Below are 16,353 nucleotides of genomic sequence, written 5' to 3'. Positions count from 1 at the left end.
CTATAGTGCATCAGCCAAAATAATGCATGCTTTGCTAGACAATATTTTTTAAAAAAAGTGATGTTTTCCTATGAAGCAAGTAAGAAGAACATTGAAGCTATGCTGCAAAAACTCGAAGGTATATTTAATAGATGGTAAAATATATGTATTCAAGAATGCAGTCTGCCTTCCTTCTGAAGGAATGTGGTATCCCTGGTTTTTCTCTTTAGTGACAGTTGATACAGTGCATATTTTTCAGCAGAAGTCTGACAAATGTCTCTTTTCTCCGGTCCCTGTACAGAAAGAGCCATAGCTGATAAAGAATAACTTTAAAGGCATCAGTAAAAAAAGGAAGACTAGGGGAAATGTAAGCCCATTACTGTGTGGGGCAGGGGCCCTGGTGAGAAAGGATAAAGAAAAGATGGAGATACTGAATGACTTCTTTGCTTCAGTCTTTAGTGGTGCTAAGACTGGTGCTCATGAATCCCAGGCCCTGGAGACCAAAGAGAAAGTCTGGAGAAACAAAAACTCCCTGGTGGTGGAGAATTGGGTTAGGGATCACTTCAGCAAACTGAACATCCACAAGTCTATGGCCCCAATGGGATGCACTCATGAGTTCTGAGGGAGCTGGTAGACTTCACTGCTAGGCCACCATCAAGCATCTTGAAACAGACGTGGAGAACAGGAGAGGAGCCTGAGGACTGGAAGAAAGCAGGTGTCATTCCCTTCAGTTTTCAAGAAGGGAGAAGAAGAAGGACCCAGGGAACTCGAGGCCAGTCAGCCTCACATCCATCCCCGAAAAGGTGAAGGCAGCCTGGAGGCCATCTCCAAGCATGTGAGGGATAAGAAGGTGCTCAGGAGTAGTCAGCATGTGTTCCCCAAGGGTAAATCTTGCATAACCAACCTGAGAGCCTCCTGTGATGAGATTACTGGCTGGGTGGAGGAGGGAAGAGCAGTGGATGTTGCCTCCCTTGACTTCAGCCAGGCTTTTGACACTGTCTCCCATAATATCCTCCTAGGCAAGCTCAGGAAGTGTGAGTTAGACGAGTGGACAGTGAGGTGGCTTGGGAACTGTCTGAGAGGCAGAGCTCAAAAGGTTGTGCTCAATGGTGCAAAGTCTAGTTAGACGTCTGTAGCTAGCTGTGTTCCCCAAGGATCAATACTCGGTCCAGCATTGTTCAATTTATTCATCAGTGACCTGGATGAAGGAAGAGAACGCACCCTCAGCAAGTGTGCTGACACTATGAAAGTGGAAGCAGTGTCCGATGCACCAGTGGGCTTAATGGTTTAAGAACAGTTACGTTGTTTGAATAGCTTAATGACCCATACCCTAAGCATTCTTGGAAGGGAGTTATTTGCTATCAAATCTGCAAAAAAGAATGTTAATGCTTCAAGTGACTAACATCTACAGTTTTTTTCAAGGGGGAGATATGGTACTCCTGATTTGCCAGGGTTTGCTTTTTCTATTGTGTTTGATCTGAGTGCTTTTCATCAGCTTAGTCTGCTAAGCTTACTTTCCTCATCACTGTTGTGGCTGTTCTCATGTCTGCTCTGCATGGGTTTCACGTAATTCCCATGGTGTTCTGTATGAAGTGCAGTAAGGTTGAGCTCCACTGAATTTTGCCTCAAATCTTTTACTGCTGCTATTAGCAGTGTATTTTAACAGTATTATTAGTAAGTCACTCATCTGATTTTAGAGCTGAAGAGTCATTTTTCATTATCCTTAAAACAAACAAAGAATGCTTAATTCATATCAGCCACATTATTTCTTCAGCTTGCATATGGAATGAAATTTTAGATTGATCCTCAGGGCTTACTGCAAAAGCCAGGGAACAGTCACTGCCGTCTTCTAATGTTCTGGTTTTGTGACAGGTATCTCCCTTGTTTAGATTGTTTGTATGTTCAGAAAGTGTTACTGTTTCCATGTGTAGAATTACAATGTCTGGAGAAAAGGCACAGTCTTACAGTTTTTAATGAACTTTATACATGTTGACATTGTTTGTATTGTTAATGCTAATAATGTCATCCTTAAAAAGGCATCCCTTAAAAATCTCTCTTGAAAATATCTGGTCTATTGAGATAATTAATTTTGTGATGCATTACAAGACCTTGTAATTCAGCTTCCGTTTCTACTCAGAACTGAGGGATTTTTCTGGTTTGTCCCTATTGGTATAGTTCAATGCCCTTCAGAAATTCAGAGATTCTTCACTTTGTCAGAGTAGTTCTTGAGATCTGGAGTAAGAGTGCTTTGAAGGGATGAGGCTAACTTATTTTGAAAAACAGAGTTCTAGGGAAAACAAGCCTTTCTCATTGCCTTTTTATACTTTGATTCTCCACTATATTTTTAGTTTGCTGCAGACAGGTAGGCCTGTAAGTTAGCAGGCAAAATCAGTAGTAACTGAGTGTCAAGTCTTCTCTAGTTAACGTCTGTTTCTTGATGAGAGTTCTAGGTTATCAGACATATGTAGGTGATATTAAACTTTTACATTTGTGATTTGAGTTGAACTGGTGTGTGTATACGAAAACTGTTTTTGAATGTTATGAAAGGGGAAGCCTAACATGCATTATTCTGAGGGTCATGAAGATGGTGAGAGACCAGCAGGGTTTTTTTGAACTGGATATAGAAATGAAAAAGGTTTAGAGAATGAGGCAGTAAGAAGGAGTTGAGTGAGTGAAGATAGAGTCTGTCTCCTCTTGGGAAGGTTTAAGTGTACTTTGATGTAACCAGAAAAGGCACAAATCAGTTCAAGGCTACGGTCAACAGACTGTTATCAAGCTAAATGGAGATGGGAAACTTGGGGCATCCTAAGTAATGGGAAGGTTGTGTTAATACTATTGTTCAGACCCTGACATGGTTCCCATATTGGTTATTTCCTAGTTGTCCCCCAAGCACTTCCAATTTCAGGAGTGTTTATTAATGCTAGCTTGCCCCTATGAAAAAAAAATATGGAAGACAAATAACATAGTGGCATTTATTTGGTTGCTGTGCTTAGATTGATAAACCTGTCAGAACCTGAGCTGACCTGTGCAGAGTTTGGATTAGGAAGGGTTGGCATCTGCACTAGAAGACCTACTGAAGTGAGTGTGATGCAGGATCTGGGCATACTGGGCAAAAGCTGTGAGGTGTGGTCTAACGACTAACCTCTGTCAGCAAAAGAACTGTTGTCTTAAGTGTGTAAATACAACACAGAATGTAAAGTTATTACACTTACTTCACTGCTTCATAATTTTTTAATGTTAATTGATATTTATTCAAATTACCATCATATTGTTCGAAAGGTAGATGGCACTATGGTTGTGGAAGTTCTCTCATTTTACGCATTAAGGATTTCTGTATTAATAGTAAGATTAAATAAACTGCTACTGTTTAAGAAAAAGATGTTTCACTGATTTTTCGAAGGGAAGATTAATAATATATTTCAGGTAACTACAGCTTTTTCTAATTTTTGAGTTGGACTTTATTTTTAACTTCTAGTCAGAAAATCATGTAATAGAATACTTTGCCCAGTACTTTTTCTCTAAAGAAATTAAATGAAGTAAATAGTTTATTTTCAAGCAGATGCATAGAACTGTGCATATTGACATGAGAACAGTTCCAAAAGAGGGCAGCTCTACACTGTATCACTGCTTTAGCAGCTTTTACGAGATTTCTTTACAAGATCTGTCCTTGTGTTTTTGTTTTTTTCTTGGTGGAAGTTTAACTGTAGTGTACTCTGTGAAAGTTAGAAACAAAATAGCACCTGGATATCCATTTGTTTTCAAAAAAATTCTCTGTTCTTTTGAAAAGCATCCAACTTGAGGAAGAGGGATAACTTATTTGCCCTACGTTCATTTCCAAATAATTTATTTCTTTATACAAGTGTAGCTCAAGCAAATTGTTCTAACCATCAAAGAAAGACTGGTTGGAGATGTGAAGGTTGGGACAGCTTTGGCTGCAGTGACCATGAGATGGTGGAGATCAGGATCCTGCAGGAAAGAAGTAAGGCAATAAGCAGGATCGCATCCCTGGACTTCAGGAGAGCGGACTTTGGGTTCTTCGGGCACCTACTTGGATGAATCTCAGGGGTTAAAGCCCTAGAAGGAAGGGGGGTCCAGGAGAGCATCCTTTCCTCCATGTTCAAGAGCGGTGCATCCCAAGGAAAAAAAGTCCAGCAAAAGCGGCAGGAGACCAGCATGGATGAACAAGGAGCTCCTGGCCAAGCTCAAATAGAAGGAAGGCTGCTTGAGAGGAATATAGAAATGTTGTCAGAGTATGCAGAGATGCGATGAGGAAGGCTAAGGCCCATTTGGAATTAAATCTGGCAAGGGATGTCACAGACAAGAAGCTCTTTTTCAAGTACATCTGCAGTAAGAGGAAAACTAGAGAAATTGTGGGCCTGCTGCTGAATGGGATGGGTGGCCTGGTGACAAGGGATACAGATGAGGCAGAGTTGCTGAATGCCTTCTTTGCTTTAGCCTTCACTGCTAAGACCAGCCCTCAAGAATCCCAGAGCCTGGAGACAAATGAGAAAGTCTGGACATAGGAAGACTTTCCTTTGATTGAGGAGGAGAATAGGATTAGAGATGTTCTGGGTATACTTGGTATCCAAAAATCCGTGTGTCTGGGTGGGATGCACCCACAAGTGCTGAGGGAGCTGGCGGATGTTGTTGCCAGGCTGCTCTCCATCATCTTTGAAAGGTCCTGGAGAACTGGAGAGGTGCCTGAGGACTGGAAGAAAGCCAGTGTCACTACGGTCTTCAGAAAGGACAAGAAGGAGGACCCAGGCAACTCTAGGCCAGTCAGCCTCACCTCCATCCCTGGAGAGGTGATGGGACAGCTTGTTCTAGATGTCATCTTCAAGCATATGGAGGACAAGAAGTTGATCAGGAGTAGGAGTACCAAGGGGAAATTGTGCTTAACCTACCTGAGAGCCTTCTGTGATGGAATGACTGTCTGGGTAGATGAGGGCAGAGCAGTGGACGTTGTGTGCCTTGACTTCAGCAAGGCTTTTGATACATAACATCAGTTACAGTGATACTGTCTCCCATAACATCAGTGGACAGTGAGGTGGATTGAGAACTGGCTGAAAGGCAGAGCTCAGAAGGTCGTCATCAGTGGCATGGAGTCGAGTTGGAAGCCTGTGGCTTGTCCCCCAGGGCTCAGTACTGGGTCCAGTCCTTTTCAACCTCTTCATCAGTGACCTGGATGAGGGGACAGAGTGTCTCCTCAGCAAGTTTGCTGATACTACCAAGCTGGGAGGAGTGGCTGATATATCAGAGGGCTGTGCTGCCATTCAGAGAGCCCTGGACGGGCTGGAGAGTAGAGTGGAGACGAACCCTTTGAGGTTCAAGAAGGGGAAGTGCAGAGTCCTGCACCTAGGGAGGAATAACTCCATGCACCACTACAGGGTGGGGGCTGATGTGCAGGACATCAGCTCTGCAGAGAAGGACCTGGGAGTTAGGGTGGACACCAACTTGACCATGAGCTAGCAATGTGCCCTTGTGGCCAGGAAGTCCAATGGTATCCTTGGGTGCATGAGGAAGAGTGTTGCCAGCAAGTCAAGGGGGGTGATCCTGCCCCTCTACTCAGCCCTGGGGGGGGGGGGGGGGGTGTCATTTGGAGCACTGTGTCCAGTCTCCCTACTACAAGAGAGATATGGAGCTCCTGGAGAGAGTCCAGCATAGGCCTACGAAGATGATAAGAGGACTGGAGCATCTGCCTGTGAGGAATGGCTGTGAGAGCTGGGCCTGTTTAGCCTGAGAAAGTCTTAGAAGACTGAGCAGGGATCTTATCAGTGTGTATAAGTACCTGAAGGGAGGGTGTGAAGGGGATGGGGGCTAAACTCTTTTCAGTTGTCCCATGTGAAAGGGCAAGAGGCAATGGGCAAAAACTGAACCACAAGAAGTTCTGCCTGAATGTGAGGGGGAATTTCTTCCCTGTGAGAGTGATGGAGCACTGGGACAGGTTGCCCAGAGAGGTTGTGGAGTCTCCTTCTGTGGAGATATTCAAAGGCCAGCTGGATGCAACCTTGTCTATCATGCTGTAGGTGCCTCTGCTTGAGCAGGTGTGTTGGACTAGATGATCTCTAGAGGTCCCTTCCAGCCTTACTGATTCTTTGGTTCTATGAAATTGTCTCAGTATCTTAATGGCATACAATGTCTTGTAATAGCCTCTGTGCAAGCTGAATGCTGCAAGCAGTATGATACTGACCTGCTCGTCACTGCCATTGTAATAAATTCCAGAACGAGATTTTGATGTTTGCTTTATTCGGAAGACTGACTACGTGCAGATTTCCTACCTTAATTCTAAGGCAGCACTTCAAGAGCACTCAGGAGAGACATTGTATACTGTTTTCTGAATGATTAGACGTACTTGCATGATACACAAAGTTCAATTTTGTAAGTTTGAAATGTGGTTTTTTTTTGTAGTTGTACAAAACCAAGCTTCTTTGTTTTCCAATATGGTTATATTTCTTTTTAATTACAAATGTTCTTGTTCTCAGTCTGTAGAAGCTGCTTAGTGAAGTATTTGGAGGAAAACAACACCTGTCCAACGTGCAGAATTGTTATACATCAGAGCCATCCATTACAGTATATTGGGTAAGTATGAAAGTAAAAGTACAAGTAGTTTCCCTGTAGATTGTATAAAATTCACTAATACAGTACAACTTTCTCCTGGATTTTCAATATGTTAGGCATTTAAAAATAAGCTTTAATAGAAAATGTGATTTGTGTAAAGGACATAAGGGTTAAACTTGGCTATGAAATGGTAACTCCTTAACATCTTCTACGTTTATCATACTAAGGGCATGCTAGGTATGCACTTAAATTTTAATTTTTGATTGAAGCTTGATGAGATTTAGTCAATTCTTATTTTGTATGCCATGTCCCAAAGATTTTGTATTTGGAACGTTGTATGAATTACACTTTACTAAATAATAAAAACTGTGACTGGCAAGTGAACAGTGATTTTAACTGTCTAACTGGCTTATGAGAAAAAAATCTGTTAGCATTATTGTTTAGTTAAACTTCTGAAGGACTGTTCAGTTCATAGGTGAATGTAAGAACACTAATGGCAAAAAAACTTCAGATCGGTGCCTTTAATCTCTAGAATATAACAATATCAAAGGATTTAGGCTTTTTTGCTATCTTCACCCCTACATGGAGCTTCCTCACTTTGTGATAAAACATAAATTTGGTATTGTCCATCTATTTCCACCTTTTTTTTCTCGATGTTTTTGTTCATTTTGCAAATGTCTTTCTCTAGCACTTTCTGTTCCATTTGCATATTTCTTAAGACATCTGTCTGATGACTATACCACCTGGTTTGGTTGAGTCTGCACTAGTGATCTGAACCACAGAAACTTTTCCTGGTGGAGGAGCACTGTGGCAGTGTTGCACTAGTTGCAACACCCTAGTTGTTGCATATCAAGTAGTCTTTGGCCTGCCTTTATGAAAAGTTTGCTTTTGTTTGTGACATGGCTTTCAGTGTGCATCTCTCAATTCTATTATAACTTTTGCAGCAGTGCTAGTAGAAAATAAGTCTGATTTCTTTTTTTGTTTTCAGTGGGAACTGACAATGTTTTAAAAACAATCTCTGAATTGCTCAATACAGATTCTCATTTGGGAGCCTGAAACTCCTTGCGCTGTCTCTATAGCTTCCAAGAATAGTGATGTACTCTGTTTATACACTGTACAAGTGTATGCTTTGAAAGGAAAAGTAGATGCCAGTAGGAAAAATGAGTAAATGTCCGTTAAAACAGCATCTTTGTTCCTATAAAACTACAGGAATACAACCTTGGCTCTGAAGTTTGAGGCCAAGAAGCAGAGCCTCAAGTTGAGTACAGCAGGGGAATTTGGCAATTATTTGCAGTCACTGAATGCCCATCATCCTTCCTATTCAAAATTGATCCCCTTCATTTAGATCCTCAATTCTCCTTCAAAAAATAAAAATATTCTTCAGAGGAAGAATTTTTCCTGAACTGGTTACAAAATACTGCCTTTCAAGATTGAAATTGCTTTTGTCCAGGCTAATTTTGCAAACTTTTTTTTCTCTTTTTGGAAAAGGGACTTGATAGTAAGGAGTTTTACAATATTTCTTACAACATAGATTTGCACTCCAGTTCATCTCTGTTCATTTGGGGAGTAGGTAGACTGAGGGCATCTCCTATTTCATAATTATGAATGCAGTTCTCACCTGTGATCTTGTATTGATGTCTGGCAGATTCATTTTTCTTGAAATGTTCTTCGAGGTATTTCTGCAGTCGATATGTGATGCTTGAAAAACCCAGCCTGAGCAAATGTGATTGCAATCTCTTGAAATTATATGAATTCTACAATTACTGATACTTTGATCCTTCCTGTAGTGCTACTTAAAAGAGACTAATGATTGGTGGTAAACCTCTAATTTGTCGCTGTTTCTGTGATGGTTCACTGCTCTCCACTGCTGCAAAGTGATCATCTTAGTTGAGGAGGAACCCAAGTACTCTCCTAAACCTATTCTCCTGCTTAGGACTCAAATCCAGTATTTGGTACTGCAAACTCTGTTTGGGTTAATGCCCTCACAGCAGCTGATACTGATGTTTAAATTGTTCTTGAATTTATTTTTGGTTTCGAATTTAAGGTAATGTTTTGTTTCTTCAAGTGACTTATTTTAGACTAATCTAGAAATTGCAACGGTGTAGGCTGAAAACAGTTTTGTCCAGTTGAGCCATGTTACCTCTTTCGGCTTCTGAGCTATGTAATGCTGTTCATGGATAAAATGTTGACTTAAAAGTGAAGTCAAACTTTGTCTTGTATTCTTTTTCTGTGGACTATTTTCTTGCATTTTTTGAAAAACAAACAAAAAAACCGAAACACTAAACCTAGGAATATTAGATACTGATCTAATGGTGTAAGGAAAAGTCTACCCTTAATTGTTTTGTATTAAAGATGCCTTTATGTCAAAATCAACAAGGAATTTCGAGGCTATTCCTTGATGTGGGTGGGATACAATCATATGGATAGTCACGATCATTCTTCCTCACACTTCTATTGGGTTTCTGTCTTAGTCTGGATATTACCTGCATTACTTTGTTGTAACTGTCCTCTCTTGATATAAATATTGATTTGAGAACAGAAATATTCCTGACAAGAATTTAAGAGTTTTGCAGCCAATTTAATACTGGAATATAGTGAATTAATTGAAATGTTTTGATTCTGTTTTTTTCTTGCTAGCCATGACAGAACAATGCAAGACATTGTTTATAAACTTGTGCCAGGCCTCCAAGAAGGTAAGCTGTGGTATGACTTATTTTACCAAGAGCAAATTTATTTTTAAAACATTAAAGAAAGATTGAGGTGATGAAGATGCAAGTATGTGTTGAGGGGAAGGAAGTGGGGAAATTAAGAAAAATACACTGGAAAGCCTGCCTATGTTTGTTCCATTTCTGGTGTTACTTCTCTATTTTTGAGAGAGTAATTTAATTTTAGAACAGTATTAAAAGACTTTTCTGGAGGAAAAAAACAGTGAGAAAATACTGGGAATATTTCAGGGGAAAGTGTTATTACATAAAACAGAATAGCAATTCAGCTTTTACAAGTTGGCATTTTGTACCTTTCATATGTCTTCTTAAACTGTGTGATTACACTTACTATGCCAGCTTTCCAGAAATTATAGAGGTAGATTGTAGTGTAGAACAACTTCTAGTTTCACTGAAGCTTTCTTCTAATACATGAGTCCATTGGTAGTAGATAACTTCTGATTTGTTTTTTCATAATCCTTTTTGAGACTTGATCTGTTTAGTGAAAGAAATAATTTACAGTAACTACTCAGTAACTTTTTTCCCCTATTGTGTTACAGCTTTCATTTAAATAGACTGTTTTAATCTAGTTAAACTGTAAAAGCAGAACATTCTAAGATGTCAGTAAGCAAGCTTAAAAAATGATAGTATTTATAAATTATTTCTAGCATATTGAGAATCAGAATTAGGAATGAAAATTCAAAACCAGTGGTATGATCGAAATATTGGCGGTATGACTTAAAATGTGCATTTAATGCATATTTTAATGTGCATTAAATTTTAATGCATTTAATATCTATTTCACCTGGATTAACAATAATGATGTAACAGTCGCTACACAAATGATTTGGTAGTATGCTAGAATGGTAGAATTATCTCTGGGATGACTTGATACAATAGTAAAAAATGATAATGGTACCTCTTGCTGGCGAACCACTACTTGACAGGGAAGCAATTTGGAATCTCTTCATAAGTATTGCACTAGAATTATTTCAGGGATTAATATTTACAATTTTAAACAGCGGAAATGAAAAAACAGAGAGAGTTCTATCACAAGCTGGGCATGGAAGTACCAGGGGACATCAAAGGGGAGACATGTTCTGCAAAGCAGCATCTGGATTCCCATCGAAATGGTAAATGATCTTTTATATTTTCTGTCTTGCGTGGTGGGTTGCTAGTAGACTGCTGAAAGGATCTCTTAGATGTATCTGTCTACAAACATATATAACAATTGCGCTTGATTTACAGCACTGTGGCATAGTTCAGTGAATGTGGGATTGTTGCTTTGCATCTTATTTGTTCACAGAATCTTTCTTTTTTTTTTTAGCTGTCTGTAGGATGTTACTCCTCGTGAAGGACATCTCTGATCTAGTGCCTACATGGGAACTCTTATTTTACCTAGCTTTTGGATGACTAGTAGTTGATTGTATTGAAGATTGTGCTCGGTAGTTGTTTCTGTCTTTCACGTGTGCAGCTAGTACTGGCTAAGCAGATAACCGCAATTTGGGAAAAGCAAAGGTTATTTTGTATCTCAGTACTGAACTGTGCTGTTTTAATCATATTAACGTTAGGAACTGCTGATGTTGGGTGTTATGGCATGTATCTGCTTTCTTCTATTAGGTGAAACTAAAACAGATGAAAATTCAAACAAAGAAACATCTGAGGAAAAACAGGAAGAAGATAATGACTATCACCGAAGTGATGAGCAGGTGGGCTCATAAGGCATTTTTTAGCTTTATCTTGTATTTTAACTTTTGTCCTGTGACACCTTATTGAAGACAAATAACTGTTCTTTCTTCTCATATAAACAAGATAAAATGTTCCCCCCATGCCTTTGTGTAAACATGATTTTTTTTGTCTTTGAGTTTTGGCAGAATGTTTTGGGGATGTTTTCAAAAAGATTTGGTAGTTCTGTTCTATTGTGTTCCTAAAGTGTTGGCAAAAGTCTCTTGTGGCTTTCAGTTCTCCATAAATTCAAATTATTTTGGGGCCCCTTTCTAAAGGAGTGTGTTCCTGTGCCATTCTGAGACGCTGAATTGAATGTGTATCAATAGTTATGAATAAAAAATATTTGTACTTTTGCTAAATTACTGTCTATTTTATTTTAAACCTCTAATGCTAAGACAGCATTAGCCCTATACCATAAACATAATATCAGAACCAAGAAATCCAGTACGACGCTTTAAATTATGTTTGAAAATAAAATCTACTATTGGGATAAACAGACCATCCTGTTTATATATTCCTGTGTGCAGAGTAAATTAAACTTGGATTAATTTGCCTTTCAGTGATGGTGTAGGTAACTTTCAGGGGGACTGTATGCACTAGATCCGCTTAGTGCCTAAAGTAAACTTTGTCACAAAGAGTTTAAACCAAATAACAAGATAGCTGGATGAGAAAAGAAGTGAGAATTGGGACACAGAAATTGAAAGGCCACTGTTTGCAGCTAATCTTTGAATTTTAAAAATGTGTTACATCATTGCATCTGTTCTGTTCATTTTACATTTTGAAATAGTCTTTTAAACATGAATTAAATATCTAAATACATTATTGGATTTAACACTTGCAGTAAAAGCAAGAGGTTACATTAGAATTAATCATTAAAACTTTGATTTGTTATCACACATCTTGCTCTGCCTTCATAGGCTCCGCCTGAACTAATTGTAACCTATGAAGTTGGATTGGAGCAGTCTTGTTGCAGTATATTGCAGAACTCTTTTCTGAATTTTTGTCCAAAACCTTTTTGAGTGGAATGATGCTTATCACTAAACTGACAAAATTTTAAGTTTTCTTTAGGGGTATTGCATGCATTTTGATTTAAAGGAATTAAAGTCCTCTAGATTTTCAGCTTATTTTGGACTAATAAAAGCTGCATATGGAATACAGAAAATTGTATCAGCCAACCTTGACTGTTTATGTTTCCCTAAAGGTAAGCATCTGCTTGGAATGCAATAGCAGCAAATTGCGTGGACTAAAGCGAAAATGGATTCGCTGCTCAGCACAAGCAACAGTCTTGCATCTAAAGAAGTTCATTGCCAAAAAACTTAACCTTTCTTCTTTTAATGAGGTAATATTTTACTTTTTAAAAATGATTTTGGAAAAATATATCGTTGGGAAACTGTGGTATTTTTCTTCGGCAAAGCAATGTCTTCCAAAATCTGGTTTTATTTTTAAAGATCTTAGCCATACTGTTTTTAAAATTACATAACACCTAGCCATTTTCTTGTCCTTTATAAACTAAATAAAACAAAATTATTGATAATTAATCAAATTATAAATCAATATTGACAATTAAACAAAATGGTTATTTTTTTGCTTCAGATTTATTTTCACTTTTAATTTAGTGTTTCTGGTAGTCTTTAGTTTTCTGTTCTTCTTCCTTATCCTAAATAGTACAATGAAACCGTAATTCTTGTTCATTCTTGGGTTCATTCATTATTTGTTTTAGTTGGCAGTTCATCATTATTTGTTTTAGTTGGCAGTTCATTTTAGTGCATCTTTTCATGTCCAAATGTAAATAATTGCACCAAAAGGCTTTGGCTATGTGTTCCCTACATGCTCAAACTGACTCTAGCAAAGTGTTTTGTTTGACCACTTAATTTCAATTATACCCACCCTTACAGAGGTTACACGCTCCTTGCAGGCCATAGGTAGTAACACTTGAGCAGTGCTGAAACCCAGCTTATAGGAAAGCGGCACAGTTATTGTTCTCTGTGCTTGGGATGAAGCTTAACCTGATGTAGTATCAGCTAATACCTACCACAAGCAGAGGTTTATCAAATATCTACTTCACCTTTCCATTGCAGGGAATACTTAATTAGTTATTTTGTGGGTAGAAATTTTGGTGGAGGAAAGAAAGAAAGGAAATTATGTCCTCTGTGCTTCTCTCATTTCAGGTTCCAAATTAACACTTAATGGCAAACTTGAGAATGGGGCCTGTGCTTAACACCTTGCCTGGGTCTTGATCTCAGGTTTCTTTGCATCTGGTTTGACTCTCAGCCTGCCATCTCCCAACCTCATATCATATCACTGACTTACCAAATTTAATTAAGATTTTTCATTCAAGTCAAGTCACTTTCTTTCCATTCCAAAGTATTAACATCTTCCTGCTCAACCTTTTCAAATGCCAGTTTGCATCATCTAGTTGGTTCTTCCTTCATAGCTTCTCTGAACTGCAAACTGCTCTGTCTTGTGGCTGGAGTACCGCGCAAGCAGAGTCAGTCTTCCTAAGACAAATCTGTAACTCTTCTGTCTTGCCATCATCAGCAGGTGGTTCAGAAGTTGTTAGCTGTAGCCCCAGCAGGCAAAAGGGTACCATACCGATGATCAGTGTTGAAAATGAGGATTTTTTTTTCCTTAAATGGATTAGTCTTATAGACAAAACTTTGCTTTTCTGTTTAAGCACTCTTTTCCGCTGCAGCAGTCTGTGATGTAGTAGCCTACTCGGTTCTTCCGGAATGAACAAACTTAAATTTAAAAAGCACTTGTATGCTTTCAGAGGTACTCTTTCTTCCTTTTCTTCCTACACTAGCTCCCTTTCTTCTTAAAGGGCTCTCAAGCTGTTGTGTGACCAGTGTGTCAGTACCCAGTAACAGTTTATGATAGAAGATTTCAAGCTAATGGGCACTTGATTGGTTGCTATATTCCAGATTTGATTTAATGCCGGCCAGCTAAGCCATGTCAAGGGATTGCATGGACAGTCTAGCCTTCCTGGGTTGTGTGATTAAAATATTATTAGTATGTGCCATCTTGGTGAAACTTAATGTTTTAGTATGTATTACCTGTTCAGCTGGTAAATGGTCATTTGCTCTCACATTCTTATGCATATAGCCTTACTATTTCTAATATCAAGATCTTTAAACACTATGATAGAAAAGTAAAACAACTTGAGTCTCTACAAAAAAAGTGTAAATATAATATGTAAAGGGGGTGGCAGACAGCTTTTAAAAATGTGTCTTTGAAGTAGAAAGTCAACTGCATGAGGTAACAAGAAGATTGCTCACAGCTTGTTAAATGACAAAGCTTTCTTTATATGAGATACATGAATTGCATCTCAGGCCATTTTATTTGTCCTTTTTAAAAGCACGTATGCTTTGGGAAAAAGGCTTTAATACTGCTTGGGAAACTAAGTTTAAGAAGTCCAGTTCATGCGATATTCCCCAGGTAGGTTTAGTTGCAGTCTTTCGTCAATTTATGTTGAGGAAACTCTCTCTTTCTCTGTTTGTTTTGTCTTGTTGTACTATTTTTGTCCACTGAGCAACTATAAAGATGAATGGTTCCAGGGTCTTCAGAGGAGGGGAGAAAAAAAGAAAAGGTCTCTTCCAACATTTATAGTATTGTCTGAAATGTGTTGTTTCATATACTGTGTCCCAGTGAGTTAATTACCTCATCTTTTCTTTTCATCAGCTGGACATATTATGCAATGAAGAGATTCTTGGCAAGGACCACACACTCAAATTTGTAGTTGTTACTAGATGGAGATTTAAGGTATGACACAGTTGTTCCAAGTAAAAAGTAAGCCTTATCCTTTAATCACTATGTTTTAAAGTCGTTTGGGCCTATATGACAGTAAATGTAAACTGAATAATGGGATGTCTTGGTGAAATTTTGACAGATCAGATAACTATTCTGATAGTTTGTTTTAAGCTTTAGTTTATGAGAAAGAAGCTTCGTAAACTAAACAACCTGAAATAAATAAACTGAATAGAATAATTTTGTTTTTACTTCTTAACATGTCTGATGTTTGTCTTGCAGAAAGCACCTCTACTGCTGCATTACAGACCCAAAATGGACTTGCTGTAAGGGAACTTTATTGTCCTTCTGGACGTAGTTTTTTGCAGAGACTATCATCTGGCACCTTCTTAGTGCGTCGCTAGTCACGTGACACAAACCAGCCGAATAATTTTGGAAGACTGTAGTGCTTTCATAGCGAACTGTCCTTCTGAATATTTCTTCTCTGGATGTGTTACCTGGATTGCTAGACAGAAAATATTTATACTTTTTTGTACGAAAAAAAGATCACCACTTAACAAGACACTACCAGCACTAAGTTTACAGATACTGAAAATACTTCATAGTTCCATGTAGCTCAGCCTGATTTCTTTGCAGTTACGCTGAAATAAGTTAGTGTTGTGAGGTGATTTTAAAAAGTTGCTTTTGACACCAGATTGCATTTAGTTATTTTTCACATCTTGAAACTTTTAAGAATCTGATCCACTATATTTTTTCAAGATTTTCCTATCTTAAGTAGTATGACTGATCACATTGGCTTTCATCAAGTTTTTCTGTAGAGCATTGAACATACCTATTGATACAGTGACTGGTGATACTTATTTTTGCTCCATTGAAAAAATCCTGAAAGTCTGGGGATTCAATAACTTCATTAGTTTTACCCAATGATTGATCTTCTATACTTTGTTTTTTAGGAAAGCTTTGATATTTCTTTTGCATGTTGATTCAATAAGATTAATAGAAATAAGTTCAGTTAATTTAATGTGCCCTGATATTTTGCTGTGGTATAAATTGCACCACATCACAACAAATGCACAAAAGTACTAGATGGGTGAACTCTTTTTTTTTTTTTTTTTTTTTTTTTTTTTTTTTTTTTTTAATATGTCTTAAATAGTGGAGGCTTGCAGAAATCAGTTTTTGCTTTCGGGAGAATTTACTCTCACTGGGTATTAAAACTATGACTGTTTGGCAACACTGGGTGATATTGTACAGTTTTCACTTCACTGATTACAAGTTCTTTGTTTGATTGCTGACCAGCTTTATATTTTTATTTTAGCATTTTTATTTTAGCATTTTTCTTGTGAAACCACAACATTTCCTTTAGTGCAATTACTAGCTACATGGGGGCTCAGACTTGCATTATAGTGGCACCTTCTGGCCTTAATTGGTTAATTTGCTTTTATTGGCCCTGATGGAGGCAAGCTAACATACGTACGTGTATTATGTATGGGTGTGTATGTACATATACACACTTAAACCTATATTTGTTACAGAACCAACCCTCAGTAGTGCTTAGCAGGGATTACTGCACTGTTTGAAAGCTTTTTGAAATAGTTTTTTAAAAAACGTAGTTGTTGAAAGTGATTTCTGCAAGCTGTATACT

At 38.2% G+C, this 16,353-nt stretch overlaps 1 protein-coding gene across 8 annotated transcripts in view; it reads left to right on the top strand.

The window, feature by feature from the left end:
- Positions 1-15,802, top strand: part of PCGF3 (polycomb group ring finger 3) — a 47,544-nt gene extending 31,742 nt beyond the window's left edge. For all 8 annotated transcript variants that reach the window (XM_062599706.1, XM_062599710.1, XM_062599709.1 and 5 more), the window contains 7 exons: positions 6,462-6,558; positions 9,175-9,230; positions 10,262-10,372; positions 10,860-10,948; positions 12,169-12,306; positions 14,646-14,726; positions 14,994-15,802. In XM_062599706.1, coding sequence (XP_062455690.1) covers positions 6,462-6,558; positions 9,175-9,230; positions 10,262-10,372; positions 10,860-10,948; positions 12,169-12,306; positions 14,646-14,726; positions 14,994-15,041 — 620 coding nt within the window. In that variant the 3' untranslated portion in view covers positions 15,042-15,802. The remainder of the gene's footprint in view (positions 1-6,461; positions 6,559-9,174; positions 9,231-10,261; positions 10,373-10,859; positions 10,949-12,168; positions 12,307-14,645; positions 14,727-14,993) is intronic.
- Positions 15,803-16,353: the final 551 nt, after the last annotated feature.

The sequence above is a fragment of the Rhea pennata genome, chromosome Z (assembly GCF_028389875.1).
Source record: "Rhea pennata isolate bPtePen1 chromosome Z, bPtePen1.pri, whole genome shotgun sequence".
NCBI classification, from domain to species: Eukaryota; Metazoa; Chordata; class Aves; order Rheiformes; family Rheidae; genus Rhea; species Rhea pennata.
The sequence above is the reverse complement of the archived record's forward strand: the minus strand, read 5'-3'. Positions and strand labels throughout refer to the sequence as shown.